The sequence below is a fragment of the Ovis canadensis genome, chromosome 12 (assembly GCF_042477335.2).
Source record: "Ovis canadensis isolate MfBH-ARS-UI-01 breed Bighorn chromosome 12, ARS-UI_OviCan_v2, whole genome shotgun sequence".
Classification (NCBI taxonomy): domain Eukaryota; kingdom Metazoa; phylum Chordata; class Mammalia; order Artiodactyla; family Bovidae; genus Ovis; species Ovis canadensis.
The window spans coordinates 23,600,833-23,620,509 of record NC_091256.1 but is presented as its reverse complement, the minus strand read 5'-3'; the positions used below and the strand labels follow the sequence as shown (position 1 = coordinate 23,620,509).

The 19,677-nt window shown below is 37.4% G+C and overlaps 1 protein-coding gene across 2 annotated transcripts in view; it reads left to right on the top strand.

Annotated features, from left to right (window-relative positions):
- Positions 1–18,000, top strand: part of RGS18 (regulator of G protein signaling 18) — a 30,273-nt gene extending 12,273 nt beyond the window's left edge. For both annotated transcript variants that reach the window (XM_069544554.1, XM_069544553.1), the window contains 2 exons: positions 14,233–14,399; positions 16,585–18,000. In XM_069544554.1, the coding sequence (XP_069400655.1) occupies positions 14,233–14,399; positions 16,585–16,842 (425 nt within the window). In that variant the 3' untranslated portion in view covers positions 16,843–18,000. The remainder of the gene's footprint in view (positions 1–14,232; positions 14,400–16,584) is intronic.
- The last annotated feature ends 1,677 nt before the right edge of the window (positions 18,001–19,677 follow it).

Genomic DNA, 19,677 nt, shown 5'->3' with positions numbered 1-19,677 from the left:
TATTTAGTATTCAATCCAGTAAAAAGTGGATGTTAATTGGAGGACAAAGGGGCAAGCATTTTAGAAATTTGAAAGAGGAAGGAAGTATGGGTGGTAAGCAGTGGTTTTTGGTTACATTAAAAATTCATCAAGGGGAATTCTCAATATATTTTTTAAGTTCTGGCTAGAAGCTGGGGCATGACTAAGGAACTGTCTAAAGTCTGGGTCAAGCCAATTGGTCTACAGGTGGTTGTGTATGCTGTGGTTTTTGCTTTCACACACCTAACATTGCCAACATTCTGTTGCAGTTTTTATTTAAGTGTTGAAAGGCCTGTTGTGCCTTAGTCTCTCTAGGATCATTAGAGAAGAAGGGGGAAAAGGGACAGAAAGTAAAACCAGAGATTGTGAAACAAAACTATCTTTCTAGTCATGTAAATAGAACAGAAAGATGTTTTCAAGCTGTTGCCAACCAGCACCCAAATGATGCTTATTCAGCCTGCTTTCTGAAGTCATCAGCCTGGGCTCCAGCTTTACCCGAAGTCTTGAAAGGTTGCTGCTGTAATGGTAGTTTTCAAAAATTAAAGGAATGTAATCATCCACAATAATAATGACTCTAACTGCTTTTTCAGGCATTCAGGTACTGAGCTCGAGAGAGAGAAAGGAACTGAGGAAAGGAAAATCAAACCAGAACACACTAAGGAATCACAGTCCCTATGAGTGCTAATGGGTCACCAGGCCAGGATAGAACCCACATGTCTGACCCCCTGTGTTCACTTTGACGGCTATCTTGGCTTAAAAATAATAAAAACAGAGGTAAATCATTAACTTTACTCTGAAATATACACATTTTTAGGTATCTGGGGAAAATCTGTCAGAATGCTTTAAGGAATCATTATCCACTTATATGTCCCTGCTACATTCTGACCAAATCACACTACTCAGCAAGAGAAATAAATCTTGAAAATCAAACACTAACTGTGCCAGAGAAGTAAGAAAAAGAGTAGTTCAATATCACCGACATTGATTGTTCTTCCTTCTTTTCAGCGACTAGAATTTGTTGACTTATCCAGGAAGCGCTTAGCACTAAGGCCTCCTAAGACAGTTGTGCTTGACTAGGAATTATCTTACTAGCATCTAATCACTGTGGACAAGCTCTGGGTTGTATGTCAGTCCTGGGATGCCTTCACAAATTCTTATGGAAACTGACCTTTGCCTGTATTCCTAGCTTTTTCAGTAAGGTTTAACCACTAACATCTGGTGCCCAGGATCAATTTACTGAGGGAAAGAAACAGCAGACTCCCCCCTTATCCCAGTGCAAACACCAATGGAAGGAGCTGTGGAGCAGAAGAGGCCCACATGGCTCCTCCATTACGGTAGTGCTTGGAGAGATCCCATACCTAAGAAGAAATGTCCGTAGGTTGTGTCACTTCTGGCTACTGATTTCTCACATTAAGTTTCTGGACCTCTAACATAATCAAACAGTTTCTTTCAACATTAAAAAAAGTGCTTCATGCCAAAGAGGACAAGTTCCAGATATAGGAGAAATACGTGGTGATATATAACACATGATTTGAAGACTGCATTGGTTTCCTGTGGCTGCTGTAACAAATTATGACAACCTTAGGGACTTAAAACAACACAAATGTATTATCTTGTAGTTTTGTAGGTCAGGAGTGTAGCATGAACCTCACCTGAAAAAAATCAAGGTGTCAGCACACTTTTGTTATTCTCCGAAGGTCTAGCTGAGAATCCCTTTCCTACTCACCTGGGTTCCCGACAGAACTCAGTTCTTTGAAATTTTGGACCAATGCCTCCTTAATCCTGCTCTAAATTAAGGTCATTTTCACCTTCTGGGAGCCATCACATTCTTCGGCTTGGGAACATCTGCTCCCACCTTCAAGGGCAGCAGCAGTGCTCCTTACATTGTTCCTCCCTGATCCATTTCTCTGCCCTCCTCTTCCACTTTTAAGGACTGAATGATTTGATTGGGTCTGCCTGCATAATTCATGATAATTCCCCCCTCTCAAGGTCCTTAATCTTAATCAATTAGCAAAGCATTTTCTCCACAGTAAGGTAACAGATTCACAGGTTCTGAGAATTAGGACATGGACTTCTTTGGAAGACCGTCGCTCTACCTCTGACAGAAAATGTAGCCTTCTTGAGAAAGTTACATTTCTACAATACATTTGTTTGAAAAGAGATCTGGGACAATTGTATTTATATGACTATCAGTTTCCTCAGCTATGTAAATGACCGTAGGATATATTCCAGACATCTGTTGTAAATACTAAATGTAGTCATGCATATAAACAGCACTCAGCCCTCAAAACCTCTAAACATGTTATAAATGCAAACCCTTTTAGCTATCACCATAATTCTACCATATCCATTTTTCTTACTTCACTCTGTATGGAATTTATTATATTACAAATAACCACGGACTATGAAGAATACTTCTAGAGACCAGTGAATAGAAGAAATGAATATAAGTTGAGAATGAATTGAGTAGACAAAGAAAGCAATCATTTACTTCAAAATTGTTTTAGCCTTAATGCTAGAATATATGCTTCTCCCTCTTTAAATTGCTGAATTTGATTATAATATTTTGTTCAGAATCTTTACGACTATGATCATTGGTCTATAATTTTCTTTTCCTTTCTTAATTTTTATTTCTGGGGTGGTATTCATGTTATAATTTTAAGTTTTGGTATTAAAAGTTATTCTCTCCTCTGAAAATAAGAAGGCAATTATTCATCCCTCCACTGTTTTCTGGAAGATTAAAATATTTATTTTCTTACATTTGTGATGAAATTCACAAAATCTGGGCCCAAAGACTGATTTTGAGGGGGAGGGGAGATCTTTATCATAAAGATCTATTTATTAATTAGAGTTGCAGATTTTCCACTTCAATGTCAATTTGGATAGGTATTTTTAAAAATAATATTCCCATTTTAAATTACCTTTATTGACATAAAATCATTCATAATATTTACTGTTTTTGTAATATCTCTAAGATTCTGTGATAATACCACTCATTTGCTTCCTACTATTAAACAGCCTCACTTGGGGTTCTGTTTTGAAAGAACTAACTTTCAGCATTGAAAATTTTTCTCTGTGCTTTGTTTTCTTTTATATAGACTTCTGCTATGATTTTATAAATTTTTCCTTCTACTTATGGAGGTCTTAATCTGCTCTTGGTTTTCAAGTTTCTTAAAGTAGAAACTTGGACCATGTTTTATTGGTAAAGTACAGCATTTCATGCAGTAAATTTTCTTATAAATACAGTTTAAACTGTATTCCACAAATTTTGATGTGCTATATTTTTATAATAATTCAATAGTTTCTAATCTCTCTTGTGATTTCTTCTTTGACCTATAAATTATTTACATGTAACATTTTATTTCCAAATATTTGGGGACTTTTATAGCTATGTTACTAGTTGATTTTGACTAAAACCCTTAAGAGCAACAGACATACTTTCTAAGATATCAGTTTTTTGAAGTTTATTTAACTTCATTTTAAATCCTAGCTTGTTTTCCATCTTGGATAATCTTCCTCATATATTTGAAAACATGTGTTTGGTAGATGTTGTATAGTTGTCAATTAAGTCAATTTAGGTGATAATGGTCAGTTCAGTTCAGTCGCTCAGTCATGTCCTACTCTTTGCGACCCCATGAATCACAGCACGCCAGGCCTCCCTGTCCATCACCAATTCCCAGAGTTCACTCAGACTCACGTCCATCGATTCCGTGATGCCATCCAGCCATCTCATCCTCTGTTGTCCCCGTCTCCTCCTGCCCCCAATCCCTCCCAGCATCAAAGTCTTTTCCAATGAGCCAACTCTTCACATGAGGTGGCCAAAGTATTGGAGTTTCTGCTTTAGCGTCATTCTTTCCAAAGAAATCCCAGAGCTGATCTCCTTCAGACTGGACTGGTTGGATCTCCTTACAGTCCAAGGAATTCTCAAGAGTCTTCTCCAACACCACAGCTCAAAAGCATCAATTCTTCGACGCTCAGCTGTCTTCACAGTCCAACTCTCATATCCATATGTGACCACTGAAAAAACCATAGCCTTGACTAGACAGACCTTTGTTGGCAAAGTAATGTCTCTGCTTTTGAATATGCTATCTAGGTTGCTCATAACTTTCCTTCCAAGGAGTAAGCGTCTTTTAATTTCATGGCTGCAATCACCATCTGCCGTGATTTTGGAGCCCTCAAAAATAAAATCTGACACTGTTTCCACTGTTTCCCCATCTATTTCCCATGAAGTGATGGGACCAGATGCCATGATCTTCGTTTTCTGGATGTTGAGCTTTAAGCCAACTTTTTCACTCTCCTCTTTCACTTTTATCAAGAGGCTCTTTAGTTCTTTGCTTTCTGCCATAAGGGTGGTGTCATCTGCATATCTGAGGTTATTGATATTTCTCCCAGCAATCTTGATTCCAGCTTGTGCTTCTTCTAGCCCAGCCTTTCTCAAGATGTACTCTACATCTAAGTTAAATAAGCAGGGTGACAATATACAGCCTTCACGTACTCCTTTTCCTATTTGGAACCAGTCTGTTGTTCCATGTCCAGTTCTAACTGTTGCTTTCTGACCTGCATACAGATTTCTCAAGAGGCAGGTCAGGTGGTCTGGTATTCCCATTTGTTTCAGAATTTTCCACAGTTGATTGTGATCCTCACAGCTAAAGGCTTTGGCATAGTCAATAAAGCAGAAACAGATGTTTTTCTGGAACTCTCTTGCTTTTTGCATGATCCAGCGGATGTTGGCAATTTGATCTCTGGTTCCTCTGCCTTTTCTAAAACCAGCTTGAACATCAGGAAGTTCACAGTTCACATATTGCTGAAGCCTGGCTTGGAAAATTTTGAGCATTACTTTACTAGCGTGTGAGATGAGTGCAATCATGCAGTAAATTGAGCATTCTTTGGCATTGCCTTTCTTCGGGATTGGAATGAAAACTGACCTTTTCCAGTCCTGTGGCCACTGCTGAGTTTTCCAAATTTGCTGGCATATTGAGTGCAGCACTTTCACAGCATCATCTTTCAGGATTTGAAAGAGCTCAACTGGAATTCCACCACCTCCCCTAGCTTTGTTCATAGTGCTTTCTAAGGCCCACTTGACTTCACATTCCAGGATGTCTGGCTCTAGGTGAGTGATCACACCATCGTGATTATCCTGGTCATGAAGATTTTTTGGTACAGTTCTTCTGTGTATTCTTGCCACCTCTTCTTAATATCTTCTGCTTCTATTAGGTCCATACCATTTCTGTCCTTTATTGAGCCCATCTTTGCATGAAATGTTCCCTTGGTATCTCTAATTTTCTTGCAGAGATCTCTAGTCTTTCCCATTCTGTTTTATATATTCTCATTGACATTCTACTTGTTCTATAAATTTATGAGTGGATAGAATTAAAATCTATATCTCTAATTGTGAAATTTTCCTTCTAGCCTTAGATTAAATAATTTCTACCTACTTATCCTCTGGGTCTATTGATCTTTTCAGGCAGTTTAATCTGTTATCACACCCATCCAATGAATTTTTTTCCTTCAAATATTTTCCATTTTAGTTCTATAATTTCCTTTTATTTTCTATATGTTTAATTTCTCTGCTGCATTTTTGCATCTATCCACTGATTGTGTCTTTTTTAAACTTTACATTCTTCAACATATTAATAATAGCTTTTATAACATCCTAAGTCCAATTTCCAACATTTTAAATACCTTGTGGTCAATTTCTCTTGACTACTTTTGTTATTGATAATAGGTCACATTAGATATTCCTTGCATTCCTAATAAATATTTATTGCATATGAGCAAGAAGGAAGGTATAGGAGTCTAGATTATTCTGTCTTAGATTATGCTGTTACATTATTTTTTCTGATTAAATCACTGGTGGATCCCCTTGATTATTTCTGATCAGATTGATCTTTAGAACCAATCTCTTTCCAATGTATATTAGTTTGAAGACAAAGACTTTACCTTTAGGCAAAGTATTTAGACAAAAACATGACCTTTGTGGGGTGTCTCCATTATGGCTGGGTCAGAACTCTAGCCTCCCATACCTACAGAAATTCTGATCTCCATTCACCTCTCAGCCTCACAGCAGCTACACTCTTCTGGGCTGCACAGAGTTTACCCTGCCCATGTACAGTGTGACCCTCAGCCAAGAATCGGCAGAGAACCTGCATGTCGATGTCCAGGGACCCTTTGCATATTTCTTTTTTTTTTTTCTTACTACATTGACCCATATATTCCACACATATTATGATCCCCAAACTCATTTCTGCCTCCTCAACAAGATTTTTAACTTTGTTGAGCTCCATCTGCATCCATTCCAGCCTTATATGTACTCTCAGGTAAAAAGGAAGAGCAGACCTAGGGCTCACTTCATATGTTTCTCTTCTCACACTGCTCCCAGGCCTTGTTGCCAGTTATACTCTGTGAAAATGACTGTTTGGATATTTTGTCTAGTTTTATGACTCAGTTCAGTTCAGTCCAGTCAGTCAGTCATGCCCTTCTCTTTGCAACCCCATGGACTGCAGCACGCCAGGCCTCCCTGTCCATCACCAGCTCCCGGAGTTTACTCAAACTCATGTTCATTGAGTTGGTGATGCCATCCATAAGTTTTATGGTTATATGCTGTCAAAAGGCAAATTTGGTTCTTTTTACTCTATTATGGTCCTCTTCTTTTTTATAGTTTGAATGCAATATTTCTTTCTATTTAAGGTGAGACTCTAGTTTAAAAATCAAAGCAAGGATTTTGTCTACTAGGTACTGAAACAGGAGGGAAAAGGGCAGTGCACAACTTTTGAAAGAACAACAAAGCCTGAGGATACAACAAAAACCAATAAGAATCAAATGGGTCCAAGATGGCAGACAAGTCAACTTCAACTGGACCTTGATCCTCAATCAGCAAGCTAAATGACACACCCAGAGGCACCATGACAGTTCCAAGGCACCATCAAAAGACCAAAAAGTGGGCAGTGACCCAACTCCTGAAAATCTCCACCGCTTCCCCCAAAAGAGTCGGAATAACCACCCACTCATTCTGTTCAGTTCAGTTCAGTCACTCAATCATGTCCAATTCTTTGAGACCCCATGGACTGCAGCATGCCAGTCTTCCCTGTCCATCACCAACTGCCTGAGCTTGCTCAGATTCATATCCAGCAAGTTGGTGATGCCATCCAACCATCTCATCCTCTGTTGTCCCCTTCTCCTCCTGCCTTCAATCTTTATCAGTATCAGAGTCTTTTCTAATGAGTCAGTTCTTCACATCCCACTCACTATTCTATGAAATTAGCCAGCCCATAAAAGCTAACCACACCACATTTCACTCTGTGATGGCCCATGCTGTCTGTAGAGTGTGTTTCTGAATAAATTTACTTCTTACCTATTGCTGTGATAAGACAACAAGAACCCGAGTTTCATTACTGTGAGTTTTGTCTGGGTTTGAGTCCCAGCCATGTGAGTTAGAGTCCCAAGCAGGGTTTTGGTCCAATTCAAATCCTGGCACATGCATTCAAGTCCCAATATAATGAAACATTTTCAGCACTACTGGATCTCCAAAACCTAGATCAGTGTCCCCGAAATACTTAGCACTCAATACATATTTTTTTCTCAATAAATTAACGAGTTGCTTGGTGGGAAATCTGGTGGAAAAACAAATTTATTTGATAAAATAGTTGACAAAAAAAATTGGGAATATGCTTGAATAACCCACAGTGATATCCAAAATGGAGCTGTGTATCTCCATGAAGGCTTGTCAACTTATCTGAAGCCACTCTGGCTGGCATTTTTCACAAAAATCTAACCTTGCAGACTTGAATATTAGCATGTTAAGAAGGACCCAACACTCAGTAGAGGCTCGCTTTGGCAAAACTCATGAGGCTGAGGTCCAACTTAATAATATAGATTCAGAAATAAAACTGTCACTGGTAGCCACTTCTCTTCTGTGCACTCAAGAAAGGAGCCAAACCGTAATAAGATTTTTGCTTGACAAGCTTGAAATTAGAACATTAATTAAATGTTTAAAGGCATCACGCTAAAATAAGGATTGACTTCTTAAATGGATAGTATAATGTTAATTTCATATCTTTGGTGTCCATATTTATAATTGGACAGGATTCTTTGTTTTTTTGTTTATTGCTGTTTAATGTTTCCTGGCTCTGACAATTTCTTTTAAAAGTATTCTATTCCATTAAATAAACAAAAACATACCCTAGAACTTTTGTATTTTTGATGAAATTTTGTACTTTTCCTTTGTATTCAATTATTGCTTATTTATTTTAGTAAGGAAAAATTGAGTGTTTTCTTCATGCTGGGGATTTTTTTTTTTTTTTTTTTGGCAAATAAGACAAGGATCTTCCTCTCACAAATCTCATAATATAAAATGAGAAACAAAAATAACCAAGCAACTGCAGCACAATATTTGCTACCCAGTGTACTAGGAAGTCATATATGAAGGATACTCAACTTACCCTTGAGAGACTGGTAAAATCTTTCCAGATTTAAACTTCAATGGCTGATACAGACTAACCTGATGAAATCTGATTGATAAAATTGGAGTAGGAAGAGAAAATGTTTCCAATAGAAGGTAAAGACATGTGGGAACATGGCACATGAGTAAGTTATTTCACTATGCTTGGAGCTTAAAGTGTGAAATAGATAGTGGAAAGAGATTAAGGCACTTCTGGGAAATTTTAAACAGTGAAGAAACATATTTAAACTTGTACTCTAGAAAGATATTACTGACTAGAATGTGGATAATAAACTAGGAAAGTGGAGGGTTGGGAGAGAAGGAAGCAAGAGAAGACTGGAGATAGAATCATCAGTTATTGACAGAAGGTAGTTAAAGCTAGCTATGTAAAAGATAACCCTCATCTGAATAAAGGTAATTCCAGATTGCGTTAAAATGAAGACAGGTGGACTCTCCTGGTGATCCAATGGCTGAGAGCCTGTGCTCCCAATTCAGGGGGCTGGGTTTATTCCCTGGTCAGGGAACTAGATCCCACATACAGCAACTAAGAGTTCTCACATTCAACTAAAGATTTCACATGTCACAACTAAGACCCAGCACAGCCAAATAAAATAAATAATTAAATATTTTAAAAGAGAGATGTATGATATATGAAGGAGATAAGTTGACAAGATATGATTATCAATTGGGTTGAGAAGAAAAATTGGGGATCTGTGAGGATATCAGGGTTGTGGGTTATGATGTTGAGTGGATGGTGTCATTAAACGGAAACATTCTGGGAAGCTTTGGGGTGAAGATAATGAATTCAGCTGTGATGTGATTATTCTGGTAGGAAATTCAGTGGAGGTGTTTACCAGGTAATATAAGCTTGGAGTTCAGGAAAGAGATCTGAGCTAGAGATGATTTCTGAAAGTCATCAGCATATTCATTGTCTTGAAGTGTTGAAGTGATTGTCCTGGATATAGAGTTAAAGGGAAGAATGAAGAAGGATAAATTGAGAAGTATTCAGAAAAGCAATTGTTGTTGCTCAGTTGCTAAGTCACATCCGATTCTGCAACCCCATGAACTGCAGCACACCAGGCTTCCCTGTCCTTCACTCTCTCCCAGAGTTTGCTCAAACTCATGTCTATTAAGTTAAGGATGCCCTCCAACCATCTCATTCTCTGTCATCCTCTTCTCCTCCTGCCCTCAGTCTTTCCCAGCTTCAGTGTCTTTTCCAAAGAGTCAGCTCTTCGCATCAGATGGCTAAGGTATTGGAGCTTCAGCTTCAGCATCAGTCCTTCTGGTGAATATTCAGGGTTGATTTCCTTTAGGAACATGAGTCATATAGCTCATTACTGGTTTGATCTTCTTGCTGTCCAAAGGACTCTGAAGAAAAGCAATAGTCAGAGGAAAAAGAAGAAACTCGAAAGTGTACATGCCATAGAAAAATTATAAACATATCTTTGTCTGCTGATATAGAGAGATGAAGTAATATATGGATTGGAAAGAAACTTTTCCACTGAATATAACAGTAAGTCATTTTGGTAAAAATTATTTAAGTCAAGTGTTGAGTAGAAACCACACTTTAGTGTCTAGGGAAGTAAATGAATAAATGAGTAAATGGGGAGATTAACAGACCAACTGTATAAGGCTTACTCAAAAGACTTTGTATTTTCAAGGGGAACCATATAGATCAGTAGTTGGAGAAAAGCTGAGGTTAAGAGAAAAATTTATTTTAATGATTTCATATGATGAGATTAAAATTCTTATTTTGATCTAATTAAAAGTAAATTTAACTCAAAAAATCTTAATTGTTTTCCAAGATTATTTGTAACACCTTATCTTGCCTGTAGGTGCCAGCAATATGCATAAAATACAGAAGAAGATAAGAAGGAAAGGAGTTTCAGGGAAAATGTTATAAGAGGAAGATATAGGAGAATAGACTAAGAAATGGAAAGAGGGGACAAAAGGAGAAGACTGTAAAGAATCCCTGTGAACATCACATTTAACCAGGGAACAAACAATGTTAAGCCAGAGCAGATAATTACATTAAAGTGATTGGATGGTATAAATTAGGAGGTATGCTGTCCTAGAATCCTAGGAAGAATATTTCAAAAAGGAGGATATTGTTATTATCAAATGCTGCCAAGTGAGAAATCCAGACAGAGCTCATGCCTCATGCAATTTCCTTTTGTAATAACTCACCTGCAAGAGCAGAAAGAGAAATAAGCCACAACCACATGAGAGTTGGATTACTAAAAAGTCTGAGCACTGAAGAATTGATGCTTTCAAATTGTGGTGCTGGAGAAGACACTTGAGAGTTCCTTGGACAGAAAGGAGATCAAATCAGTCAATCCTAAAGAAAATCAACCCTGGATATTCACTGGAAGGACCGATGCTGAAGCTCCAATACTTTGGCTACCTGAAGTGAAGAGCTGACTCATTGGAAGAGACCTTGATGCTGGGAAAGATTGCAGGTAGGAGAAGAAGGGACGACAGAGGATGAGACAGTTGGATGGCATCATCGACTCAACAGACACGAGTTTGAGCAAACTCTGGGAGATAGTGAAGGACAGGGAAGCCTGGCCAGCAGTAGTCCATGGGGTTGCAAAGAGACAGACATGACTTAGTGACTGAATGAGTGGAGAACAAATCTAAAGAAAGAGCGCTAGGAATCATTTGTATCCAACTCAAATGTGAATTTCACTGAGAGTATTTATCTGAAAAATCTAAAAGGAACATTTTTATCTTGTATTAATGCTCCTGCAATGAATGCCCTTTTCTCTGTTTCAATACCATATGACTGAACAGCTTCACTTCTCTTATCCCAGAGATGTAAAATCTTATATGTCTATATTAAAAGATGTGTGCATGGGGCTGGTGCACTGGGATGACCCAGAGAGATGGTATGAGGAGGGAGGTGCGAGGGGGGGTTCAGGATTGGGAACACGTGTACACCTGTGGTGGATTCATGTTGATGTATGGCAAAACCAATACAGTATTGTAAAGTAAAATTTTTTAAAAAAAGATGTATACATATATGTTTACAGCAACCTTATTGATAATAGCTCCCTAAAACCTTCAATGAAAAGTGGAAGTGAAAGTGACAGTCGCTCAGTCATGTCTGACTCTTTGTGACCCCATGGACTGTATAGCCTGCCAAGCTCCTCTGTCCATGGAATTCTCCAGGCAAGAATATTAGAGTGGGTAGTCATTCCTTTCTCTAGAGGATCTTTCCAATCCAGGCATATAACCCAGGTCTCCTGCACTGCAGGCAGATTCTTTACTATCTGAGCCATCAGGAAAGCCTAATGGTTCAGTGGTAATGGTTAAACAAATCTACATCATGGAATGCAACACAGCAACGAAAAAGAGGAAATTACTGACATATTGATGCATCTCCAGAGAGTCATGGTAGATGAAAAAAGCCACCCCAAGCAATATATACTACATGATTCATACTTGTGAATTGACCAAATTATTACAATGGAGAACAGAGTATTGATTCCTAAAGTTTAAGGAGGGGTTGGATATGGGGAAAATGTGACTGTGACAGTAAAGAGGCAACATGAGATATCCTTGCAATCATGCAAATATTCTGTATCTTAACTATATCAGTATCATTATCTTATTTGTTATATTTTACTACACTTTTATAAAATGTTATATTGGTGGAAACTGGGTAAAAGAGTACATGGGCTCTTTTATCTCCTATGACTACATGTAAATGTATAATTTTTTCAAAGAAGTTAAATGTAAAAAAAAACCTATAAGTCAAAAAGACTAGAATATTATAAGTAATTGAAAGAGAATTAGTTTTAAAGTCAGGTTGTCTTAATGTTGAATTCTGAGTCTGCCACAGCTTTAGCTATGAAATGTTACTTAATTGAGCTTTACAAATATTTTAATCAAGATCATCAATACCGTCATCACAATCACCATCAAAACTCATACTTACTATGTGCCAGTTTCTGTTTTAACCACACTTTGTATATTTTGTCACATTTGATCTCTAAACAGCTCTATCAGGTAGATGCTATCATTATCTTCATTTTAATACTGAGAAACCAAGGCACAGAAAGGAAAACCAATTCATGCAACACCCATAAGATAAGAAAGTTGCCCAGTGGTGTCCAACTCTTTGCAACCCCATGGATTGTAGTCCATGGGATTCTTCAGGCCAGAATACTGGAGTGGGTAGCCTTTTCCTTCTCCAGGGGATCTTCCCAACCCAGGGATTGAACCCAGGTCTCCCACATTGCAGGTGGATTCTTTACCAGCTGAGCCACAAGACAACATCACATAGTCACTAGCTGAACAAGAACTTGAACCCTAACAGTCTTCCATAAGACTTGATACTTGCCCCCTAACATTCATGCGGCACAGGACAAAAGTGAAAATGGAAGTCCAATACTATATTTCTAGATTCTTAACCATTATAGATCAAGCTAATAAACCTTTAAAAGAAGATATTCTATCCTTCTGTTTTGATACGTGGCAGATTAAGTTTGATTTTAAGATTCTCATACTCTTCCCAGTTCTACCAAATAGCATGGCCTGTCTTCTTCCACTTTCCACCCATGGTTTGGTGCCACATTGTGAGATGCCTCCTATCACATTTGGGTGAACACCCCAGCATGCAAATTCAAGTCCTGTCCACATCCAAGCCTTGGAGTGTGCATTCCACTGGATCAGGTGCCTTTTGTGGATGAACTTGGCAAAGAGATCTATGCAAATCCTGGAAACATAAAGTCTTTTTACAGATAATTCTAAGGCCCTGAATTTAAGAAGCATAGTGCAGAAGTTGTGATTGTCTCCGGCTGGAATGGCTCCTTGGCTGTGTAGAATAACCCTACCACACACAGCCCAGGGAAAGGTGTGGCTGAGACAGTCAGCATGTGTGCGTGCTCAGTCATGTCCAACTCTTTGCAAACCCATGGGCCGTAGCCCACCAAACTCTTCTGTCCATGGGATCCCCAGGCAAGAACACTGGAGTGGATGGTCATTTCTTCTCCAAGGAATTTTCCCTATCCAGGGATTCGACCCATGCCTCCTACATTGGTAGGTCAGTTCTTTACCACTGAGCCACCAGGGAAGCCCAAAGGTCCCTGTTTCTCATGCCTAAGTATGATACTGGTCTTATTTCAACAGAAATGGTACTTCTTTTTCATAGCTGTAAAGAAATCAGCTAATTGATTCATGGTCTATCATTTGAAAAGATTCTGATGCTGGGAAAGATTTAGGGCAGGAGGAAAAGGGGGCAACAGAGGATGAGATGGTTGGATGACACCATTGACTCAATGGACATGAGTTTGAGCAAACTCTGGGAGATAGTGAAGGACAGGGAGGCCTGGCATGCTGCAGTCCAGGGGGTCTCAAATAGTCAGTCATGACTGAACAACTGAACAACAACTCATATATACTGTACAAGATGTGTGCTGTGTAACGAAGAAAGTGAAAGTGTTAGTCACTCAGTCTTGTCCTACTCTTTGTGACCCTGTAGATCCTACAGGTTTCTCTATCCATGGAATTCTCCAAGCAAGAATATTGGAGTGGGTAGCCATTCCCTTCTCCAGGGGAACTTCCTGACCCAGGGATCAAACCCAGGACTTCTACATTGCAGACAGATTCTTTGAGCCACCAGGGAAGACCAAGATGCATGCTACTGCACTGAATTAGAGAGAAGACAGCACACCTCTTCTGCTAACATTCATGGTTAAACTTTAATACAAAGTAATATGTTTTCTCAGAATGAATATTTTATAGTTAAAATATGTCACGTCTTTTCTTGGTAGATGGACTGGAGACTTTTACCAGATTTCTTAAAACTGAATTCAGTGAGGAAAACATTGAATTTTGGATAGCCTGTGAAGATTTCAAGAAAAGCAAAGACCCTCAACAAGTAATTCGTAAAGCGAAAGCAATATATGAGAAATTTATACAGAATGATGCTCCACAAGAGGTAAGGATGATTGTAAAAATGTACATTTGTTTGAAAACTTTTTGAGAAAATATGACTTCATCAAATCAGTACTGCTGTACATTCTACCAGAAAGGCCAGAATTTTGCTGAAACAAAAATGGTGTCTCTTTATAAGCCTACCTCATTTTATTGCCCTTCTCTATCACTGCATTTTGCAGATACTGTGTTAAAGGTTTGTGACAGCCCTGCATTGAGCAAATCTATCAGTGCCATTTTTCCAACAATATTGGCTCATCTCCAGTCTCTATGTCACATTTTGATAATTTTTGCAAAACTTCTTGCTTTTGCATCATTTGTTATGCTTATTACGGCGATTTGTGATAAGTGTTCTTTGATATTACTACTATGACTTGCTGAAGGCTCAGATGATGGCTAGCCTTTTTTTAGAAATAAAGCATTTTTAATTAAGGTATGTAGATTGTATTTTCAGTCATAATTCTACTGCACATTTAGACTATCATGTAAACATAACTTTTTTATGCACTGGGAAGCCAAAAAATTGTGTGACTTGCTTTACTGCTTTCTCTTTATTGAGGTAACCTGGAAGGGAACGTGAAACATCTCTGAGATATGTTTGTATATAAGTTTCTATATACAAACAGAATCATTATAAGACAATTAAAAAATAAAAATAAAGATATTGCCATGGAAGGAAAAGTGTAATTGAAATTACTCCTTGAGATATTTTTATTCTAGACTGAGTGAATATAATTAATTGCAACATTAAGATTCATTCATTTATCATATTAATCACAGTACAAGTAACCTCTTATAGAAACTAAACATTTTTACATGTGGTGAGGATAAGAGAAATCAAGAAGCTTGTATCATATACCATTTTAATGTTAGCTCACCTACCTGTACGAAGTTTAAGTTGCCCCATAATTATCATCCCCATACCTTAAGATAAATGAAAAGAAAATTTCATAATAGAAAGATAAGCTAAACCTAATGTGGTAATAAATTCAAGTGGAAAAGCAATTGTGATTTTTTTTTCTTTTTTTGATTGCAAGCTCAAATGAGGTAACTGTAGGAGGTAACTGTATAAAAGAATTACTAAAATGGCTAATAAACTAGCAAGTATTACTTGATTATCCTTAAATATGAATTAGAGGTTCTATATTTCTAGTATGTGCTCAATAAATAGGGTCTTTTCATTGAAGAATAGAACTTATAGTCTGTCACTGCTAAGATTTCTGTTTGACTATAAATTGGTATTGTCCACGAAATAGCATTGCTTGTGTAGACATCATTTTGCATGAAACGACACTTATTTTCCTAGTTTCAGTGTGTTTCAATCTGTTTTGTGTTTCAATGTATTATCCTGTTTTCCCCAAGGCCAAACTTATACACAGGTAAACGAAAGCAGGGCTTCCCAGGTGGTAAAGAATCCACCTGCCAATGCAGGAGATGCAAGACACTCAAGTTTGATCCCTGGGTTGGGAAGATCCCTTGGAGGAGGAAGTGGCAACCTGCTCCAATATGACTGTCTGGGAAACCCCATAGGCAGAGGAGCCTGGCGGGCTACAGTCCACGGGGTCTTAAAAGAACGGGACAGGATTGAGTGACTGAGCACGCACACGTGCAGACAAAGGCAGCTGGTTATGTGCTGTTACCCATCAAGGGAAAGGAAGAAACCTACCTGAAAACTAAAAATTTACCATCAAATATGTCATCAGTGCTTCGATAAAAAACCTTGAAGATTTTATGTCTTTAAAAGATAGGCATTTTCAACACACATATACTTATAGGTGTATAATAAAATGATAAAAGCATTGAAATACAGCAAAAGCCTCACATTGAAATCCCAAATATGTCCCAAACACACTGTTAACTTCATGCAAAATAATTTAATTTCTACAAAGTTTAGTTTCCATTTTGAAAATGAGTTGACTCTAATGATCTCTTGGGTATATACCAGTTCAGTGGTCCATGATGCTGCATTAGCAGAGACAGAAAGAACAGGCTCACAGGAAGAGAAGAGCCAGATGAAATGATAGCCCAGAATGAATCACTGGATCCCTAGGCCCACAACAGGAAACTCACCTGGCATCCAAGCGCAGTTTGCCCCCTCTGACCTGGAATCAGTCCTGTACTTTTGTTTCTCAAGGTGTTTACTTAAGGAGACTGACTATAATTACCGTTTTGTTTTTATTATCATCCAGGTTAATCTTGATTTTCACACCAAAGAAATCATCTCCAAGAGCATCACCCAACCCACCCTCCACAGTTTTGATGTTGCCCAAAGCAGAGTATATCAGCTCATGGAACAAGATAGTTACATGCGTTTTCTGAAATCTGACATCTATTTAGACTTGACAGAAGGAAGATCACAGAGACCAACAAATCTTAGAAGACGATCGCGTTCATTTACCTGCACTGAATTTCAGGATGTAAAGTCAGATGTTGCCATTTGGTTATAAAGAAAATTACTTTTGCTCATTTTATTCGTAAGCTTGTTCATTTGCTTCTAAGATACAGCATGTTTATGTTAACAAATGAGTATGTCTTTTAAAATAAGTGTGTCATTTGAAATGATTTAAAAAATGCAAATCAAAACAGTTATTTGTCTAACAATATATAATGTATCTGCCAAGATATTCTATAAAAGCTTCCATTCGACTTCATTTCATTCATAGTCAGAAAGCTCCTTAATTAAAAGGCAGTAAGGAAATAAAAACAGTGTTGTACAAGATTGTAAAGTTAAATAAAGGTTAAGCTTTTGCAAAATTGTCAACAGATTGGCCAATTATCTAGTTTGAAATTTTTTTTAGATGCAGACTCTACAATGCTCAAATAGACATGTATTTGGACACTTTCTATAATGATGAAGCTTCTCTATGGCTTGATTAAAGAAAGTATAGCAGCAATCCAGTTCTCATAATGGGAGAGGATGACCATTTGTTCTTGGTTTACTAACCCTGGCTCTTGAATAGCAATCTATCACCTCTAGTTATAAACCAGCAGCAGAAACTGTTGAAAGGAGACATTCATCTCTATAGAACTTCCAGATCATACGTAACCTAGGTTGATCACTGATAATGTGATCCACATGTGGCTCCTTCCAAAGTGAGCATAAACTCACCCAGTCACACAGAGCCACCACTGCTGGTCACAGACACATGACCAGATGATGCAATGGCTCCAGGGAGGGACATCTTCTCATCTGTGAGGGGAACTTGCCACTAAAACAGTGGGTAGTCAGTCATTTCAATAATGACCAGAAGAGGCTTATCCCCTGAGTGAGCCTTCATTTTTGGAATGAGAAGAAATAAAAAAGCAAGGAGTCCGAGGCCCTGGGAACTCAGGCATCTGCCGGACTGGCTTATATTCAGAAAGTGTTCTTCCACTGATCATGTTCTTGTTCCAAATCTCATCTCACTGAATAATTTAATACTATATTATTCAAATAAGATGATGCTAATAGTTATATATTTCTCTTCCTATAAATGTAGGTTGCATGGTCTGTAAATGGTGGTATTTAAAGATGCCATACATCTGGTTTTGGCAAATGTTATTTTAGTTGAACTGTAAAATATAAATCTGTATATCACCTATAGAAATAAATATTTTTTAATTTCTTCATTTGTCCAGTTAATGTTTATGTGGTACTAAATGCTCTCACTGAGTATTGGTTATCCTTCCTGTCATCAAATTAGACAAAGGCATATTTTCTTATTTTAGAATGATATTGGAGTAGAAATTTTTTATCGAGGTGTTTTGTCACTGATCTTAACGCTAATATCAACTCCCAGTATTGTGAATATGAAAACAAGTTATTATGCATTTCAAAGATCAACTAAGAAAATTATTTTTCTATTTTTTCTTTGGTTGATTGATATTTTCTTTGTTTGCGGCAGTCTCTTTTCAAAGAGTTTGATTGCTTTATGCATAGAGTTAAGACTGTATGCAAGCTTTCTGATCTCATAAGAAAAAAACCATGGGTTGATGTTAACAGCATTGTTCAAGGACCACAAAGAGCTAATATGCAGCTTTTTCATTTGAAATGCTCTTCAGAAGCATCTGATACCATATAAATTATGAAATACTCCATGAGATCCTTCAAAATCATACCAGGACTTTTTAATGAAGCCAAGCCCTGACTTCAAGGAGTGGATGTCTGTGGGGGGATGAAGAGCCAAATAAAGGAAACAAAATAAGCAGTTGTAGAAGTCAAGTAAAAAACATGCAGACAGTACTGAAAGTTGGCTGAAAGAATTGCAAAAATATGTAACGAAAGCCCAAGAGTCTTAATACCTGAGCCCCCTAATCAGATGCCTGATCCTCAGATGTTCATTTAACTTCTAAGTGTCTTTATTCCATACATTTCTTCAAGATAAGGACTCAGGATTTCTGATTTTCCTTATGGTCCTCACATTTACGGATTCTGTTCATTTATTGACCTGATATTCTTCAAAGCACCTCTTGGTTGACACGCAAATTAAAAAAAGAGGCACATAATTGTGGTCAGTGAAGGAAAATTTCAGGCTAAAAGTTAACATGGGATATTGGCCTAAGAATAGGAAACAATTTTGTTAAAAAAATTAGAAGTATAGTGAAAAGAAAAAAAAATCACAGGAAATATAACTTAAATTTTTGTTTTATGACCAGTAACAAAAAAAAAAAAGAAAAAAGGGTCAAAGAAGCAATTTGACTTCAAAGAGAGACTTGGGTTGAATTAGATATCTTGAGGTGTCATGAAGCACGGAGACAAAAGTCAAACCAGACTGTCACGTTTTGTACAAAATAGATCAATAAACAGCCTTGGAATCAAATGGAAGCAACAGAAAGCATTATGAGAAAAGTAATACAGTATTTCAGCAAAAGGTAAAATCTTTACAATGTGGCATATTTTTATTTAAATCCTGGCTCTGCCACTTTTCAAGAGCAACATGTTGGCAAAGGTACTTAAATATTAACTTCAATTTTTCATCTGTAATATTGGAATAAAACATTTACAGTGTTCTTAAGATGATTAAATTTTAAAATATTTGTAAAGTGCCAAGTATAAATTAATTTATTTTAGTGCATGGGCAGGATTATGAAAAGCATTCCCTGTATTTAAGTACCATATTTTAATTATAATATAAAATTTCTAGTAATGTCTAGATTACAAATCAAACAAACATCCTCTGAGAAAAATGAGATTTCCTGAATAAAATATAGGGACAGCTATTGCTCTCACAAAATCTTTTATAATTTTTCACTGCAAATAAAAGTAAATAATAACTTTTAGCTAAATGGAAAATATTGGAATA